At 45.1% G+C, this 19,984-nt stretch overlaps 2 protein-coding genes across 4 annotated transcripts in view; one reads left to right on the top strand and one right to left on the bottom strand.

Moving 5' to 3' along the window:
• Window positions 1-2,522, bottom strand: part of LOC149313947 (sorting nexin-4-like) — a 50,425-nt gene extending 47,903 nt beyond the window's left edge. The window contains exon 1 of one of the 3 annotated variants that reach the window (XM_089520207.1): window positions 2,267-2,522. In XM_089520207.1, the coding sequence (XP_089376333.1) occupies window positions 2,267-2,437 (171 nt within the window). In that variant the 5' untranslated portion in view covers window positions 2,438-2,522. Of the gene's footprint in view, window positions 1-1,066; window positions 1,118-2,266 lie in introns of those variants that run through there. The other 2 variants (XM_089520208.1, XM_089520209.1) reach the window with 2 other exon arrangements.
• Window positions 2,523-15,284: 12,762 nt separating this feature from the next.
• Window positions 15,285-19,984, top strand: part of LOC149313946 (TGF-beta receptor type-2-like) — a 54,150-nt gene continuing 49,450 nt past the window's right edge. Inside the window, exons 1-2 of the mRNA XM_089523333.1 lie at window positions 15,285-15,468; window positions 16,663-16,907. Coding sequence (XP_089379459.1) covers window positions 16,856-16,907 — 52 coding nt within the window. The 5' untranslated portion in view covers window positions 15,285-15,468; window positions 16,663-16,855. The remainder of the gene's footprint in view (window positions 15,469-16,662; window positions 16,908-19,984) is intronic.

Here is a 19,984-nt window from a genome sequence, read left to right as displayed (position 1 = left end):
TCTTCTGAGTGCTCATATTAAATATTAAAGGCTAGCATCATCATTACAGGCACCTCCTGGCAGCCTAGGACTCCAGCCTCCTGCAAAAAGGAGAGTAGGTCACCGGGGAGGGGGGTGCGGACCCCTTCAGATAACAACATGAGGGTGGGTGATACATCTGACTTTGGGCAGATATGGGCTGTGGTATTTGCTTTTGTGCCTTTAAAACATTGAAGAGGTGCTGTGAATGGTGTGAGACTAGAGAATTAGAGGAAAAAGGAAAGGCTTCAAGTTTTTTTAAATTAAAATTAAATTTTAATTTTAAGAAAAATCAAAAATTAAAAAATACTGATTTTAAACTTTCTTCAAAAACATCACATCTTACCAAATTTTCACTGTAACCACATGAAACAATGTACATGTAAATACACTGAGGCTATGCTTAGGATACCTAATGTAAAGGTATAATATAATTTTGCTAGTTGTTTATGTCATAACAACTATTGCCATTACATTCAGTGAGATACAGAGGAATTATGATTTATGAGTAACATTAGCACAAAATGAAAAAAATTACTAAGAGAGCCAGCGTGGTATAGTAGTTTGAGTGTTGGACTATGACTACGACTCTGGAGACCAGGATTCGATTCTCAGCTTGGCCATGGAAACTCATTGGGTGGCCCTGGGCAAGTCACACACTCTCAGCCTCAAGAGGATGGTAATGATAAACGCTCTCTGAAGAAACTTGCTGAGAAAACCCCACGATAGGGTGCCGTAAGTCAGAAATGACTGGAAGGCACACATCAACAAATGGTGTGGTAAGGGAGGTCAACTGGGGGTGGGGGGTGATACCAACCCTAGTGGAAACCCCTGTTGAGGGGTTTTCTTAATAGGTTACAAAACAGGGGATAGAAGAGAGAGGGACAAAGAGGGGTGTCCAATGGGTGCTGATTTCCTCTCCATTGCACAGGACCTGCCCCAGGGTCACCAGGTGTCTCCTAACTACAAAGGAAGGCAAGGCACTACAAAATGTAAGAGATTCAAGCAAAACAGAGGACATGCCAAAATAACAGCTCAAAACACTCACATCAATATAAATTCATTCTTCTTGGTCATGCTCAAAATGGAGGCCATTGTGGAATTCCTCCTGGACAGAACGTTGAAATGTAAGACCTGTCTGGAAAAGGAGAACGTCTGGTCACCCTGCGCCTGCCCAAACCCCCAACTCTGCAAACAAGCAAAACATACAAAGCAACCACTGCCTTTCTCTCGGGATAGCCATGCAGGTCCCCCAGGCATCCTCCTTTTCTTCCTAGGGCCTGCCTTCCATTTCAACCTTCTGTCCAGGATGAATTCCCCAATGTCCTCCATTCTCAGCATGACTACGAAGCAAGATTTTCCATTTCTATGAGTGTTTTGAGCAGTTATTCTGGCATGTCTTCCGGTCTGTCTGTCCTCCTTCGTGGTGAGGAGAGAGCTGGTCTCCCTGGGGCAGGTGCTGTGCAACGGAGAGGAAACCTGCACCCCTTGGACTCCCTCTTCTCCTTGTCCCTACTAAGAAAAGCCCCTCAACAAGGGCTGTCACTAGGACTGGCATCACCCAGGACCACACCGGTTCTTGTTATTGTGCACCTTCAAGTTGGAGCTTGGGTGTGCGATGGAGAGGAAACCCACACCCATGTCCTCCACCTTTCCTTGAACGCCCTCCATTTTGAGACTGACTGAGACACACAAATTGATATTTCTATGAGTTATTTGACCATGTCCTCCATTTTCCCTTTAAAATCCCGTACATTTGGAGCCTGACTGAGAAGCACAAACTGACATTTCTATGAGTATTTGTTTTTAATTTAGCTTTCATTTGCTCATGATGTCCTCCATTTCTTTCCTTGCACGCCCTCCATTTTGAGCCTGACTGAGAAGCACGAATTGACATTTCCATGAGTGTTTTACTATTACTATTACTATTATTATTATTAAGCTTTTCTTTGGCCAGGTCCTGCACTTTCCCTGCTGTGATGGTGCCTTGTCTTCCTTTGAGGTTGGTGAGGCCTCTGCTTCCCTCACTGCCCCATTCATTACCCCTATTCCTCCTCCACCTACTAGTAGTAGTAGCACCTCCTCCTGCTCCACTACTACTAGCACTGCCCTTGCTCCCGCCCCTTCCTTCCTTCCTTCCTATGATCATCTGCCTGGGGCCAGCAGGAGCCGCAGCCACCCAGCTCCAGAGGCCCAGGAGGGCTCCCTCTCTTCTGCCTTTCCCCTTCCTCCTCCTCCTCCTCCTCACCGAGAAAGACGAGAGCAGGGCCGCCCTGGCCTCCCTCTCCCCCTCCTCCTCCTCCTCCTCCTCGGGAGACAGGGGCTCCTCCTCGCCCTCCTGGCTGCCGCTGGTGGTGGTGGTGGTGGCGGTGTCGCTGCTCCCTCCGCCGGGGCTCTGGGCCCCGGGATGATGCTCCATGGAGGCGGCCCTGCAGGCAGACGCCGCGAGTCCAGAGGCCTCCCTCCTCGGCCCTCTCTCTGCGCATGCGCCTCCCCCAGGCGAAGGAGGAAGAGATGGCACTGCTGGTCTGTCTTCCACTTTTTTAACTGCCCTGGCTGCCTCCCCGTTGCATTCTGGGATTTGCAGTTTAAATAGGAGGCGGTTTGGAATTCTCAGCCACAGAGCTCTTAGGCCTCACTGGACTACAAACCCCAAAATGCAACAGGAGGAGGCGGCCAGGGCAGTCAAAGTGGAATAAAAGCAGCATTGTGAGAGTGTAGTGTGGTAATGTTGTCGGTTTATGCCTCAGGAGGAGGAAGGAAAGACAGCTGCCTATGACGTTTGACTGCCACCCATGCTGTGGGATGCTGGGAAGTGTAGTTCTGTGAGACATTTACTACATAACCACGCTACACTCTCTTACAGTGCTGCTATTCCACTTTGACTGCTCTGGCTGCCTCCTGTTGCATTCTGGGGTTTGTAGTTCAGCGAGGCCTAAGAGCTCTCTGGCTGAGGAGTCTAAAAGCCCCTCCTTAAACTGCAGATCCCAGAACAGTAAAAGTGGAATAGCACCACTGTAAGAAAGTGTAGCGTGGTAATGTGGTAACTCAAAGAAAGAAGTTGGCAGCATGAGCTTTCCTAGACTTCAGTCTACTTCCTCAAGAAAAGCATCTGAGGGAGTAGACTTGAGTCTAGGAAAGCTCATGCTGCCAACTGCTTCCTTTCAGTGAGTCTCAAAGATGATACAAGATCTCTCTACAGACTCTTCCTAACTTCAGTGCTTCATAGAGGCATATATGATTGCAGACAAGGAAAGCTGTGGCACTTTGTGACCACTACAATGTCCTCCCAAGTCCAAAACACACTGCAGAAATAAACCAGTATGAGACCGCTTGAACTGTCCTGGCTCAGTGCTAGGGAATCCTGGGAACTGTGCTTTATTGTGGCACCAGAGTTCTCTGATCAGAGAGAAGGCTAAATGTCTCACAAAACTACAGATCCCAGGATTCCCTAGCATTGAGCCAGGGCAGTTAAAACAGTCTCAAACTGGACTATTTCTGCAATGTGTTTTGGACCCTAGCTTCGCTCCCAAAGGCCTGTCAGCTGCCATTTTGAGACCCCTCGCACACCTAACTCCTAGTGTGTTCACTTCAGGGATGAAATTTAACTCTCATTCAGAGTCCTCATAACCGCAAAGGGAGAGGACAAGGCACCACAAAATGGAGGGCACTGAAGAAAACTATGTGGGACATGGCCAAATAAAAGCTAAAAACACTAATAGAATTTGTGCTTTTTAGTCAGGCTCAAAATGGAGGGCATTCAAGAAAAATATGTGGGAGCTGGCCAAATAAAAGCAAAAAACACTCATAGAAATATCAATTCATGCTTCTTAGTCAGGTTCAAATATGGAGGGCATTCAAGGAAAGAAATGGAGGACTTTGGTTGCTAAATAAAAGCAAAAGACACTCATGGAAAAGTCAATTCACGCTTCTCCCTCAGGCTCAAAACGAAGGGCGTTGATGAAAAATATGTAAGACATGGCCAAATAAAAGCTAAAAACACTCATAGAAATTTCACTTTGTGTTTCTTAGTCAGGCTCAAAATGGAGGGCATTGGAAAAAAATGGAGGACATGGCCAAATAAAAGCGAAAGACACTCATAGAATATTCATTCATGCTACTCAGGCTCAAAATGGAAGGCATTCAAGAACGACAATGGAAGGCAGCGGTTGTTGCTAAATAAAAGCTAAAAATAATTTATATAAAAATAAATTCATACTTCTTAGTCATGCTCAAAATGGAATTCCTTCTGGATAGAAAATAAAACCTAAAAACACTCATATAAATATTAAATCATGATATCTATCTTCTTAGTCATGATCAGAATGGAGGGATAACCAGCTCAAAAGAGAAGAGAGCCGGCAAAATAACATGGGCCCTAACATCTTTGCATCTCCAGAAGTCAATTCAGACTCCCTTGTATGAACTGAAAAGAAAAGATGGGAGTCCTTATCGCGGCAAAGAGATGCAGAGACAGGAATGGGGGTGCACAAGCTTCTTCCCAGCCAGGTCTTGGCTGGGCCTTTTATTGTCATAATGTTTACTTTAACTCATTGTCTGTCTTACAATCATTTGCTAGGTTATGTGACCAGTATGTGCTTAGGTGAGTTCCAATTAGCAAAGGAAGCAGGATGTGTAGACTAGCCCAGCCGAGTCAACATGGGCTTATCTATCTAATTATCGATAAAGCATTGTCACCCTGAAAGAGGGTCGCAATCCTGTGGTCTGCCAACGGGATTGCCACATCTCAGTCTTGATGAACATTGCTATCCTGGGAGGGGGTCGCATCCCCGGGGCTCGCCAGCGGGAATGCTACAAGTCCTGCTTGATGCGGCATTCACATGAGTATTTCAATTATATTGCTGGGGCAGATTCAGAAAAATTTCAATATGCACATGCTTTAAAGTGCAAGTGTAATTGATGCAAGAGACATATCTTAATGTATATCTAGAATAAACACCCCAAAGACCACACTATAATGGGAAACAGATTTTGGGCGACAGTGTGCAACCACGCATAAAATGGACTTAGGTTTATGAAACAAATCTTAGGGCAAGCCTACTCCAAGGGCACTTTAGCAGATCGCATAATCAAAAAGGAGATTTTGTGCCAAGAAAATCTTAATTATAAATGCCTGGGAAACTCTGTTTCACTTGCAAGGAAAAGGCAAAGGTAACAAATAAAATAACCTTGGAAGAAATTTGTGCAAACATTGAAGACAACAGAATAGAAACAAAATACACTGAAAGCACTCAAAGGGTCTGTAAAATAATCTTGGAAGTTTATTTTAACTGGAGTTGTGAAAGGAAGATAGGTTAGAGAGGGCAAATGCATACAAGCTTAGCACAGTATGGTTGTTTTGCCTTCTAAAAAAACTAACATGAGTGAAAAGGCTAAGATGGAGAATCATTCAGAGTCAGTTGATAGTAAGGTTTAAAGGGAAATTGGTCCATGTAAAAAACCAAGGTGTCTAGATTTTGCAGGGATATCAAAGGAGACTTTGCAGCATGATCAACAAAGAAATGGTACAATAGTACTAATTCATCAACATGCATCTACTTTCAGTTCAAGTCTGATGAATGGAGGATTGCTAGATGAAATAAGGAACAAGGCTCCTGTACTTTTAATGGCTGGTTAGAACAGAGAGCCAGCATGGTGTAGTGGTTTGAGCACTGGATTATGACTCTGTGGAGACCAGGGTTCAATTCAGCTATGAAAACCTGCTAGGTGACCAAACACTTTCAGACTCAGTAAACCCAGTGATAGAGTCACTGTAGGGCTGTTATACATCAGAAATTACTTCAGAGTGCACAAAATCAAGAATAGATTCTTACATTAAATGCAACCCCTGCTGAAATTCCTTCATCTACATAACTGTTAAAGGTAAAGGATTCCTCTCTGACAAACCCAGATGACTTAATAATAATAACAATAATAATAATAAATAAAAATTTTATTTATATACCACTGTTCCTGTGCAGATCACAGCGGTTCCCAACATGAAAAAGTATAACAAAAACAGTTAAACAATAGCATATATCCCCGGCAATGTGCAAACCAACCACCCATCCCATACATCATCTAAAACCAGTTATCTTACAAAACAATTAAAAACATTAAAAACCATAACAAATAGCTGGATTGAACAGTATGCATCATCAAGGGGAGATAAAGATAACATTAATGCTCATGGGGAAAAGCCTGGCGGAATAGGAAGGTCTTCAAATTCCTCTTGAATACAGCTAAGGAGGTCATCGGGCAAGGAGTTCCAAAGTTGAGGGGCTGAGATGGAAAATGCCCTCCGAGATGAAATGTATCTTGCTTTAGGAACTCTTAGCAAATGTTTTCCGCCCGATCTGAGAGTGCGGGGAGGACTGTATGGGGAGAGGCGGTCTTCCAAGTACCCTGGGCCCAAGCCATTTAGGGCTTTATAGGTTATAACCAACACCTTGTATTGCACCCGGAAGCAAACAGGCAGCCAATGTAGATCTTGCAAAACTGATGTTATATGGCTGGTCCTGGAGCATCCAGTAACCAACCTTGCTGCTATATTCTGTACTAATTGAAGCTTCCGGGTTTGGTACAAGGGTTGCCCCATGTAGAGTGCATTGCAGAAATCCAACCGAGAGGTTACGAGAGCGTGTACCACCGTTTCAAGGTCCCCCCAGCCCAGGTAGGGTCGCAGCTGGCGTATCAGCCGAAGCTGGTAACAAATGCTCCTGACCATCGCATCCACCTGAGATGTTAGGTGGAGCGACGAGTCCAGAAGCACCCCCAGACTGCGAACTGAGTCCTTCATGGGAAGCATGACCCCATTCAGGACAGGTGGAAAAATGTCCTTCCCCAGGCCAGGAGAGCCTATCACGAGTACTTCCGTTTTCTCTGGATTCAGGCTGAGTTTGTTTTCCCTCATCCAGCCCATTACCGACTCCAGACAGGCATTTAGAGGAGAGATGCCATCCCTAGTCACTGCATCAGTCGGAGGCACAGAGAAACATATTTGGGTGTCATCAGCATACTGATAACACCGCGCCCCATGTCTCCGGATGATCTCTCCCGGCGGCTTCATGTAAATGTTAAACAGCATGTGGGACAAAATCGCTCCCTGAGGGACACCAGCTGTAAGGGCCCTCTTATCGGAGCGACAGTCCCCCAGCTGCACCATCTGGAATCTACCTGAGAGGTAGAAACGGAACCACTGGAGCGCAGTGCCCCTGATACCTAACTCCCTCAGGCGTTCCAGAAGGATACCATGGTCAATGGTATCGAAGGCCGCAGAGATGTCCAAAAGCACTAACAGGGACACGCTACCCCTGTCCATTCCCAGACAGAGATCATCGACTAAGGCGACCATGGCAGTCTCAACTCCATAGCCTGCCCGAAAGCCGGTTTGAAAGTGGTCTAGAAAATCCGTTTCATCCAAGATCCCTTGAAGCTGGAAGGCAACCGCTCTCTCGATCACCTTCCCTAGAAAAGGCAGCAGCGAGACAGGCCGATAATTTAAAGAGTGGTTAATATGTGCTATGCCTTCTGAAGACAAAGCTTTAAGTCTAGACATATCTCCATACAAGTGAACTCTTTTCCTTTTGATACACTGCCTGTTCACTGCACTGGGCTAAATAACAAGAATCTGGGTATAGAATCATAGAAGCATAGAATCATAGAGCTGGAAGAGACCGCAAGGGCCATCCAGTCCAACCCCCTGCCATGCAGGAAATTCAGATCAAAGCATCCCCGACAGATGGCATTAATATTTCATTCATTCTCTCTCACTGTCCCCTGTTTTTATGCTCACCTGCAGTCTTTTCACAATGCATTTCCAAAAGAACTATACTTGCCCTCTCTTCCCTTTTAATTATTCTGTGGAAGACTTTGGCAAAATGCTTGCACCGTTCAAATCAAAGCAAACAAGCCAATCTCACATTAAAAGGCCCATCCAAAGCATGTATACTGGCACATAGTGCCCAACATCCACTGTAGCATCACTGGCTGATTTTATTCACCGGTGCAAATCTGAGAATTCACCAAGCAAAGATCTACACAACTTATTATCCACTAAACTGAAAGCAGTTATCAAAGCTGGCCTGCCCAATGTTAAATAGCATAGCATTCTTTTTTTTTTTCCTTTTCTTTTTTGCAATCCCACTGAAGCTACAAAACTGTTGTCAGCAAATGAGACTGAGAGCACACAACTGGACTGTATAGATAGCTGACGTACTACATTCAGCTTAATAGACTGTGTTTGTATCCATGGCCCAAAACAGACGGGCCAAAAGCGCTGTGTTGGCGCCAAAAATAGGGTTCCAGAGTGCACAGCAACCACATGCTCTGGAACCCTAATACGTATGGATGGTGCCATCTTTACGTGGCACCATCCATATGTGGCGCACGTGCATGATGCAAGTGCAGCACCGCATCCACACCTATAGGAGCTGCGTTTGCGTCATGGACGCGTCACAGTGTGCCAATGGTGCACCAATGACATCCCCCTTGTGCGCCCAAAAGCCCCCCCCTCCCCCCCCTGTGGATAACAGACTCTGTGGATGCTCAATCCAATGGCATAACAAAATGGTGTGATTTATATAAAATGGAAAATAAAAGTTTGTTATTTGGAATTTATGCTTTTTCTGAATATTTTCCAGCTGTGGATGCTTGAATCCATGGATAAAAAATCCATGGATAAGGAGGGCTGACTGTACTGGATACAGATGCAAAGGAGGAGTGTTGCAGTGCATCTGGGAAGCACTGTTGGCTTTCACACTCATACGTCACATCACTGAGTCTGAAGATAATTCGGGAAGTGGCTTGGTGGACCTAATTTGACAGTTGACAGGTCTTTCCTTCATCACAAGCCAACATGCAGACTACATGAATATAACAATGTCACTCTTGCCCACCTTTCCGCTGCAAACTTTTTCCTATATTTGACTGATGAAGAAAGGTGACATTTCAAAAGGTAAAACTTTGAGTCTATTTTGTTGAAATAATACCACTGAGAGACCTATCAGTCATGACACATAATATATTTCCTTTCCCTCACTGTCATGAGTGTAACTTATCAGCATCCATCATTCTTAGTACTTTGCTCCCTTCAGTCCGTTGTATTATATCGTATGTTTATTGCTCAGCTCCCTTGGTGGTTTCTGTGTAGTTGATCTTGTCTCCCTCTACTGGCTTGTCTTCTCATTGTTATATTTCCTAATTATAAAATTAGAGCCCATCCAGATGTACTATACATATATTTATCAGAACTCTATGGGAAGCTGTCTTATACTGAGTCAAATCATTGACCTATCTAGCATAATACTGTCTATCTTGGATACCAGTAGTTCTCTAGGTTCTAGGATACAAGAATTTTCCACAGATGCTGGACATTGGCCAAAGATGAGATATTTTATATGCAAATAATTTGCTGTGTGACACTGAGCTGCCTACAGCCCTTCCCCAAGTAACTTCACTTTGGGAAACCACTCAGTGCATTTTGGTCATACTGGCGGGTTATAGACCGCCGCTTTGAGGCGGTCTGCCGCCGCCGCCGCCGTTTGCTCCGTAAGGGAGCCGTCGCAGCCACACCGCGCGGCTCCCTTACGGAGCAAAAAAGAAGCTCCAAAATGGAGCTTCTTTCTGCGGCACCTCTGTGACGTCACGAGGCGCCAGGGGCGCATTCGTGACGTCACAGGCGCCACGACACTTTCGGACGCACAGTGTCCGATATGTAAAGATGGCGCCGGCCGTGTGGAACGGCCGGCGCCATATTGTACAGACAGAGTCCGTATTAGACCCAGGGGCGTCTAGAAGAGACGCCCCTTTTTTAAAATGGGATGTCCTGCGGACGTCCCAAGTGCCGGTTTGTAACCGGCCACTGCTAACTTTGATTCACTACCACGCATGCTCCCTTCCAAAGGAGATTGTTAAGATTTAAGCAGTGATTCTGATTCTGACTCTAATTTTTTCTTATTATAAGTAGGAAACAATGCTACCTACACATTCGCTTGGCTTAGCTCTACTGGACTTGGTTTAACTTATTTCTGAGTACACCTACATTGACTTGCACTGTTAACTGAATGAATATTGATACGATTCTTGGAAAAAAATAGAGGATTTGCCTGAAGTATGGCAAGACTATTGACTAAGAATTTTATTTTTTGGCCAATGGGTTTGTCAAGTAGGTTATAAAGGTTTCTATTTTGTACATATGGCAGAGGTTGGAAAAGGTACTTTCTTAGATTTTAATTTCCAAAATCCTCCAATCAACATGGAATCCAGAAAAGCAATACTGTACATTCTGATGTACAAACACACTAATGTGTTTTTTGAAGTGGCCTAAAAGCACGAGGTCCTGTCTGATCTTGTAAGCTATGCAGGATCAGTTCTGCTTAATACCTGGATGGAAGATCATCAATACCAGGTGTTGTGGGCTATATTTCAGAAGAAGCAACTGACAAAACCATCTCTGAATATTCTTTGCCTAAGAAAACCCTATGAAATTCATGAGATCACGATGAGTCAAAAGGCAACTTGAAGACACACATATACACAATTTTTAAACAAAAGGTCTTAAAGTGAAGGGTACGAGGGGCTAAGATGCATTTTAATATGTTTGTTATAATGGTAAAGAAAGTTTGTATTCTAACACCACCAACAACAACCACCATCTAACTTATGTTCTGAAAGCTAAAATGCCACTGGCAGTGATTAGAATTAAATAATCTATGGTGTCCTCTCCAACCACAAAATCCCTGGTCACATTTAAAAGAGGAGCCAAAGCCTTTGGAAATGAGGACTGGAAAAAAAACCCATAAAACTTCTATTCCTCTAGTGGCCTCCAAGGTACTTCTTCATATGAGCAACGATCCACTTTAATAAAAGGCCACAAAGACAGTAGGGAGGAACTGAGCATTAAGCCAGAGAGATCCAAGCAGAGGATGAAAAAGTCATTCAACACTTTCTGAGAAATGAAGGGCTTCAGTTCCATCTGTATTGAAGTTAAGGGGAAATGTGTGTATATGTGTTTTTATGGGAGGGCAACCGGGTCCATAAGTACCAGTGTGAGGAAAAACGAACACAGTTTTTGAAAAGGCCACAGCCACATGGATTGTATGAACAAAGTTTTGTATGAACATGTAAAGATACAAAGGAGGAAGCAACACAAATCAAAGAATCATAGAAGCTTAGAATCATAGAGTTGGAAGAGACCAGAAGCGCCATCCAGTCCAACCCCCTGCTATGCAGGAACTCATGATCAAAGAACCCCTGACAGATGGCCATCCAGACTCTGTTTAAAGACCTCCAAAGAAGGAGATTCCACCACTCACCAAGGGAGTGTGTTCCCCTTTCAAACAGCTCTTACTGTCAGGAAGTTCTTCCTAATGTTGAGATGGAATCTCTTTTCATCTACAGTAGTTTGAATCCATTACTCTGAGTCTAAACCTTTTAAAACTTAAATCTAAACCTTTAATGGAAGGATGTAGTTGTTTTTCCCTCACTGCCCAGCTGTCGATTTCCCATTGTTTCTGCCATGAGATTATATCCAGGAATTCTCCAGACTCCTTTGAAGGTCTCACACGTTCTTTAGGGTCTCATGAATGCCATACAGTTAAGGTTGCCATTTCACAGCAGTGGGCGGGACTTTCCTGCCTCCTGGGGGGCGTGCCTGGTCCTGCCCCGCCCTCCCCTCATTCCCGGGTGGCTGCCCGACTCAGGGCTCCCAGGGCTTCTGCCTCCCTTTCATACGGTGCTGAGCAGCATGTCTGGAGCAGCAGCAGCGGCTGGAGCTAGCAGGGGGCGGGGTCTGCTGCTCTGCCCTGCCCCTATTGGCCAGCCCTCTCAAGGAGCCAGCCCTCTGCTTCCTTATTTGGGCATGCTCCAACTCCAAGCAGGGAGGGCTTTGCACTCAGGCAAGCTGCTTTTAGTTCTTCCCCTCTTTCTCTTTCTCTTTCCACTCCTTCTCTTCTTGTTATTCCGTTTTTTCTTCTCCTCCTCTTCCTCCTTTCCTTTTTCTTCCTTTCTTCCCTCTCCACATCTTCTTTTTCTCTTTGTTCCTATTCTCCTTCTTTCTCCTCCTTTTCTTCTTTCTCCTTCCCCTTTTTTCTCCTCCTTCCCCTTCCTCCTCTGCTGTTGCTGTTGTTATTGTTGTTGTGTGCCCAACTCCTTTCTGACTTATGGCAACCCTGCCTCTAGCCCTCTTATTTACCCCCCTCTCTCTAAGCCCCCCTCCTCTTCTTCTCAGGGGTCCAGGGCTTCTCAAGGCTTTGCCCCCATTACAAAAGAAAAAAGACTTTGCAAGGGATCTGACCCATTAATCCCCCCCCCCTATGTTGAGACATAACTGGGGAAAAAGAGGGGGTGAGGGGTTTTGGGGGGGGTTGGAGGAGGCAAGGAAAAGGAGAAAGGGGGGAATTGCTAAGAAGGCTTGGGAGTGGGAAATGTAGTTTGCAGTGGCAAAAGGGGGTGCCTGTGGTCTTTCAAATCCGATGCCTGCTTGGAAGTGGGACATGTAGTTGTAGAATTGGGCGGGGGGGATATTTGGCCAGAAAGAGAAGTACATTTCTGTCTAGGAATAATGCCAAAATGTCCTCCATTTTGAGCAGCCGAAGAAACATGAATTTATATTAACATTTTTAAAAAAATTATCAAATTTTTCATGTGTCCTCCATTTTTTAAAAACCGTGTCCTACATTTGAAAATGAGGCCCTACATTTGTCCTGGTTTGGAGGTCCTGACTTATGGCAACCCTACATACAGTATAAATGTTGTGTGAAACTTGTGGTTGTCTAACATCCAGGTAGGTGTGGCTTTAGCCTACAGAGTCAGCTCCCAATCTCAGTCTTCTTTCCTGCCTTCACCTTCAGCTGTGGTAGGGAGCAGCTGCTCTGTGGGGAGAAAGTAGGAATCTGTTGACCATATGCTGACTGTCAACAATGAAGTTGCAATGGCGGGTTATAGACCGCCCATTTGGGGCGGGCTGCACCCGCCCCTTTCCCCAGTGTATCAGAGCCTCAGCTGACAGAACGGCAGCTGCTGAGGCCCCGATCCGCCGCTTTTCAGGCTGCGGGGAAGCGGCAAAACGCCGCTTCCCCACAGCCTGAAAAAGGGTGTCCTTGGGGCTTCAAGCCCCAAGGACACCCTGCGGCGGCGAGGAGAAGGAGAAAGGGGCCACTTGGCCCCTTTCTCCATTGCTTCGCTGGGCACAGCCGTCTGAAGGCTGCGCCCAGCGAAGCAAAGCACTGCCGCAAACCAGGAAGGAGCTCCGAAACGGAGCTCCTTCCTGGTCCGCAGAAAGGGCGCCCTAGGCGCCCTGGCACGGACCGACGACATCACATCCGCACCTCCCTGTGTAGAGGCGGCGCGGTCGTGACGTCATCATGGCGGCCCCCTTGTGGAAGGGGAGCTGCCATTTTGTACGGACTCAGTCCGTACTAGGGTTAGGGGGGTGCGGAAGCACCACACCTTCCTAACCCTAGTACGGACTGAGTCCGTACTTTAATGGCGGTGTGTAACCCGCCATAGTCAGATTATTTCATTTTACTTAAGAGTATTTTTAACTGTACCTTTAAAAACAGTCTCATGCATATCTACAGAACTCTTCAGCTTTAGATAACACATTTCCCCTATTAAATTGTTACTACATGCTGTGGAATTTTGCAGGTGCATGATTAAAAAAAATAACAGCTCACTTCACACTCTTTGTCACCTGCTTAAGAAAACACGGTGAAATTTGCAGGGTCACTGTAAGTCAACAGGTGACTTGAAAGCATATATACAGACACATGCATGGACAGTTGATTTGTTGTTGTTAATTGGGGTTACGTCAACCTTGACTTATGAATTAGATTGCTCTAAGTCCCCCTATCTTCAACCGCCTTGATGAGGTCTTGCAGGTTCAGAGTCATGGCCTCCTTGATTGTGTCTCTCCATCTGGTATGCGGTTTTCCTATTGCCTTCTTCTTTACCAAGTATTATTGTCTTTTCTAGTAAGGCATGCCTTCTCATGATATGGCCAAAGTACAGTTTAGTTACCATGGCTTATAGGAAGAGTTCAGGCATGTTTACATCAGCTTTCCTAAGGAGGATATGGTAGGATGGGAACATTAACACTGACACTCTAGTAACTGTGTATCTGCCCTCTCCCAAACTGTTTCCTTATACAGTAATAATTACAAAAGAAGGCAGCACATGGAAGGTGAAACTGCTGGGAAATAAGAAGGCTGGAAAGGTAGAGCAACCTTAGCACTAAGAGAAAGCATTACAGCTGTTGTCTTCATTGCCTAATTCTTTGTCTTGCTGTCTTCTTTCCATGATCTGGAGGCTGTTGAGCAATGATTACTACTGAGCAGGAGGGATAACAGTGAAGAGTGGCGGTTTACTGTGATTGATGGCAACAACAAAGCAAGCAACAAAGTGGTCGAGGGGGGAAAGTGGGACATTTTAAAATCCACTGAGAAAACTGGGATACAAAGGGTTAATCTTGCCAGTCTTAATTGATCTATGTCACTTGGAACTTATGGGCATCCGGAAGGAGCTTGTAGGCCACACTGGTTTGCACTGCCTCAATGTCCTGTGCCAGCCAGAGTTTCCTCCACACCTGCAACAGAATGTAAGGTCAGGAGAAGGCATGGTTAGGATGTGCATCTGTGGGTGGGGATGACCAGGGTGATGGCCTCATATATGCACTCTTTCAGTCTGTCTCATTTACACCTCCCTTACAGGCACAGCTGTTAGAGATGCAAAACAGGGCCACTTTAATACTGCTATGCTCTGGAACTCTTTTCAAAAGTCTCCTCCTTGCTCCCCTTCTGTCAGCAGACTTTAGCCAAGATTCTACATAACTGAGTGCAGTGGCATAACTAGGGGCACAGACTACACCAGGTGACACCTCAGGAGACAGGTGACGCCTGGTCCGGACCTCTTTCCACCGCACCCTCCCCACTTTGCCATGGTAGCAGAGGCCTTCTCACAAGGAGGCCTCCCCTGCGGTAGCAAAGGAGTAGGCTGAGCACACCTCTCCTGGCTCTGCCATGGTGGTGGAGCAAAAGACCAAGTGCACCCCTCCCAACAAGGAGACCTCCCCCACCACAGTGAAGGAGAGGGCTGAGCATGCCCTTTTGGGTGACACCTCCCTCCCAGCAGCCTCTCCTGCACTGGGTGACAGCAGAGGTGGGGACGCCACTGATTTTAGTGTAGCATAAAAGACCTGAAAGTGGAAGTGTACTATTGCTTCTGTCTCACCTCCAGGATTCACCAGTTCACTGCAGCAGCCTCCCCTCCACAGCCATGAAGTGATTAAAGGAGAGCAGAGGCATCGGAGAGCAGTGGTGATGATGAATCTCCATGATCTTGAGTTTGCAGTGGATGATGGCATCAGTTTGTATCCAGCCGTAAAGGCATAGCCAGACAATTCAGTGACTCCCCCCTCCACTGAATGGTTATGGAGGAGGCAGGCTATCACAGGTAAACAGTGGATCCTGGGAGGGAACTTTGGTCTTTGTGGAGGAGGGAATACCAATTTCTGTAATAACCAAACAGACATAGACATTCGTATGTTGGACTTAACACTTGCATATATCACTAGAAGGATGTTGACCAAGGACACTGTATTTCCAACAGACTTTTGATAACTGCATGATTTTAAAGCAGTTTTTAAATAAGGTGCGGAGATGTTTTTTACCTACATTATTTTTAAAACTATATTATGTTTCATCGTATGTTTTAAATTGTTCTTAATGTCACTGACAATTTAACTACATTTTAATGTAATTATAAGTGTTGTACTTTGTAGCTATACTGTATCTGTTTTAATCTGTAAACTGCCTTGAATTCGGGTCTGGGGGTAAAGGGGAGATATAAATAGAGGCCATCATCATCAACATAGGAGTGAGAGAGTTTGCTGTTATTATTGTTAACAAACTGAGAACTGAAGCTGAGTAATAGTGAATCCACTGTAGCGTTCCCCCCACACCTAAGTCAAAGTCTCTAGTCCATGAGTGAAAAATATTTGCTCTTCCAGACATTTTGGACCCCAAATCCCATGCTCCCTTGACATTGGTCATGCTGTCTGGACATTGGGAGCAGAAATCCAAAACATGTACTCGGAGAGTCAAAGTCCTTGCCAGTCTATTGGCCTTTTCCAATGTCTCCTGTGGTCTACAATGTCTCCACTGGCATTGTAAATATGCTAGTTTTATGCTTGCAAAATGTTAACTGTTGTGTCTTTTTGTTTCCTTTTTCCCCAAACTGAGTGGCTTTTTAAAAAATCAGGTCAAAGTAGTGACTGCTCATATAGAACAATTAGTACACATGTGTTCTCCTGTTTTTCAAAGCTTAAAGTCACCCCACTGTACTGTACTTCCTATATATAGAGAGGATAATATAGATAATATAGAGGAATATATACTAGTGCTACTGGACCCCTTCATCCAGTGTTTTGTCACTCTCTTTCCAGGAAAATGATCTGTACATCTAATTGAGCAGCTTTGTCAAAAACGGAATCAGGAATTAGGTGCTCTTCAAAGACCTTTGGGCAGTATGTGAATGTGTGTGTGTGGGGGGGGGGGGGCTTGGAACAGCTTACATTGTCATCATGATATCAAGTCTTGCTCCTGATGCCAACATTTTCTTCCCCCTCCCATATTTGTGTGTGTTCAGAAAGTCAGGCTTAGCCTGCTCATAAACTTCAGTTCCTGGGCGGACCCCACACACACACAGCTGGATTTGAAACAGCTGGATCTGCCTCCCCTTCACTTTTAGCCAGGAGCCCCACAAGCTCTGGACTGGCTGGCGGAAGATGAACCAAACTCTACTGTGAAGCTAGGATTTGGTTGCTAGCAAGAGCCTGAAAATGGGTTACTGGAGGAGCCTTACCCTTCTTCTGCTACTGCTGCTGTTGCTCTGTGAGTACAGAAAAAACTGAATAGCTGGGGGAAGCAAGAGGCTGTTTATTTTCCCTCTTACAGCTCAGTTCTCCTGTGCTGGGAAATAGATGAAGAACAGGAAATGTTGGAGAATTTGGTATAAAACTTTTGTTGCAAATGCTTACTTCAAAATCTGATCCAGGTTTCTTCCTAAGAAATGGTAAATATTGAGCATCTGTAATCATCTGGAATGAGCTGCATAGCTATTATTATGGTATTGTGTGTGTATGCCTTCAAGTTTCCTGTCATTTTATGGCAACCACATGAATTTCATAGGGCTTTCTTAGGCAAGGAATCCTGGGGGGGGGGGGGGGGGGTTGCTAGTTCCTTTTTCTGAAATAAAGGCTACAGGTATTTGTTGGCAATTTCCCATCCAAGTACTAACCAGGGGTGACCCTGCTTAGCTTCTAAGATCAGGATACCTTTATGTATTTATGTTTTAAGCAAATGTGCCTAGAAGTCAGCCTTAGAAAGGAAAGCTTTTGAAGTTTGAATGTGTGTCGTTGTTTTTATTCTATCTAGGCATATTAAAATTGGTGGAAATGTATGCATATCATACATGGTGTGATTTCACTATGCTTGGATGCTGAGATGTTTGCAGCATAATTCTCTTTTGTCACTCTTTTTTGCATACTACATGCCTTCACACAGATACAAGCCCAGAACTAATTATCCTTAAACTAATGAAGTATGGTAAAGAGGCAAACATTTATTTTCTTTTGCAACAGCATCTTACTGTTTAGCAAGGCAGCCCAGCTAGCACACAAGCAAAGAATTCTTTGTTACACACCCTCTGTTTATATTTCTATAATGGTCTGTTAATAATGAAAATACAATTTCCATGCCACAGTCTGATAATATATCCCACTGTCCTATAAAAGCTCTTGTTTTAATCTTTATCCTCTTTTCATAAGAGGGAAGTAGATTGCTGTATACAAGTCATATAGCAGCTATCTACAAGTCAAACAAAGCAAATATACTTCTCATGAAACAGCATGTAACAGCCTCTGGGAATATGACTTTTATGGAATTTGTTTATTTTACTGATGCACATAATTTCTGCTGAAACTGGATTCTATATAGTTCTGTAAAATCAGATTGTAACCCCAGATGGAGAATTTCCTCAGTTCTGGGCATCTGATGTCCTGCAAGCCACTCAGATTTGGGTCTTCCAGTCCCTATATTGCTGATTTCTACTAGTTTTTACAGTAGATCATGGATCAACCTGAGTGGCAATGTTTAAATGGCTTCTTGAGGAGGGCTTCTTGAACTAAATCCAACACAGCCTTGAACTTTGCTTCTTATACTACTGTCTAATGCTTTAGTGCACAAATTAATGGCTATGATGATGTCAAGCTATCATAATGGGTCTATATGCAGTATTTCCAAGGAACACATGTTTGAATGTCATAGGTGTTTGCATTGAATTGTCACTCTGTACATTATTATAGTTTAGCACATTTATGCATGGAACAATAGCTCTGGTTTGCATATTGGAAAAAATTTTGCGCAGCACAGGAACCCTTGTTCTCAGAGTGGCAAGATCTTGCATTAAACAGGAACTCTAGTTTGCATACTGAACATCTTGTATGGAATAGGATCTCTGATTTGCAGGTTAGCAAGGTTTTGGATGGGACAGGAGATTTAGTTTACAGACATTACTTCTTGTCCAATTGAAATTTGACCCCTAGGCTGAAGAGGGTTTCTTCACCCCAATCTATAGGAAACTGACTTATACCAGTCCAACTATCAATCTGTCTTGTCCAGTAGTGACTATTATAACTGAGATGAGAGAGAGAGCATACAACTCATGTATTACCCCCAACTGTTTTGTTTCCTGGCCCAATTGAAAAAAAGTCCTATGCAACTCAAGTCCCCATTCTCTGAAGGACTGTAGCCTCCTCAAAGAGCCTGGCTGGGTTTTTAGATCTTCAGAGGGGTGGCTGTTCTCTTGATCTTACCACACTTTCGGGTACATCTGATAGGAACACAGGGGAGAGCATTCCCAGTGGCTGCTCCCAGGCTCTGGAACTCCTTTCCAGGAAAGGACAGTGTGGGTGGGGCCTGCACACCAGCCTGCATCCCATCTGGAAGTCCCTCTCTAACTTGCAACATGTGCAAAACAAACTTACTCCAGTCCTGGTATAATGCACTTAAACTTTACTGGAACACAACTTTAACAGTAACGACACCCTCCACCGACTTCCCCGTGGCCGCCCACTGTGTCGGGCCTTCCGTTCTCCTCCTGAGTCTTCGGCGTCCTCGCCTCTCCTTGCGGTGCGGCCTCTGCCGTGCATCTCCAGAGGCTCCCGCTCTGACTTCTCCCACTCCGTGGGAACTGGGGCTTGCTCCCAGCAGTCTTCCTTGGCGTCCCACCACTCCTCCTCCAGGCTACCTAGTTCCTTTGCTCTCCACTCCCCTTCCTTGGGATATCTATAGTCCCCTTCTTCCTTGGGGTCCCGCAAGCGTACCTCTTTGTGAGACCCCACTCTCAACACTCCATGTTGACCCTGCAGAGAGACCAGCTGTCCTTCTCTTCGAGGGCTTTACGCAACCTTCCCTTTCCCTAGCCTGACCGCCTCTCCATGTCCCCCCTTCCGCATCCAACTCCTCTCCCCACGCACCTCTCTCCCTCCTCTCTTAAGCCTTGCCTCCTCCGCCTCTCACCCCTCCCCCGGGGTCTGATCCTTTACTTCCTCCACCTGGCCCATCTCATCCCTCCCAACTCTCCCATCACACAACCCCACTTCACCACAGACAGACTGTCCCTGCAGTGGCAGGTGGAGCCTCTTTTGTTTCAACAGGTTTTTGGAAACCGAATGCTGGTGGGATAAATGCTTTTAATAATGTGGCATACTGTAAATAATTTGTTGCTTTTTAGTGAACATGCTTTGAAATGGTCTTTTAGTTCTATTGACAGTTTAACTATCAAATCCACTGCAGGATCATAGAATAACAGAATGGAATAATAGAATCATAGAGATGGAAGTGACCTCAAGGCCCATCAAGTCCAATGTCCTGCGATGTGGGAATACACAATCAAAGCAACCCTGACA

Source organism: Sceloporus occidentalis, unplaced genomic scaffold (assembly GCF_023333645.1).
Source record: "Sceloporus occidentalis isolate IW3139 unplaced genomic scaffold, rSceOcc1.0.p SCAF_4, whole genome shotgun sequence".
NCBI lineage: Eukaryota > Metazoa > Chordata > Lepidosauria > Squamata > Phrynosomatidae > Sceloporus > Sceloporus occidentalis.
Note: the sequence above shows the minus strand (reverse complement) of the source record. Positions and strands in the feature narration are given on the sequence as shown.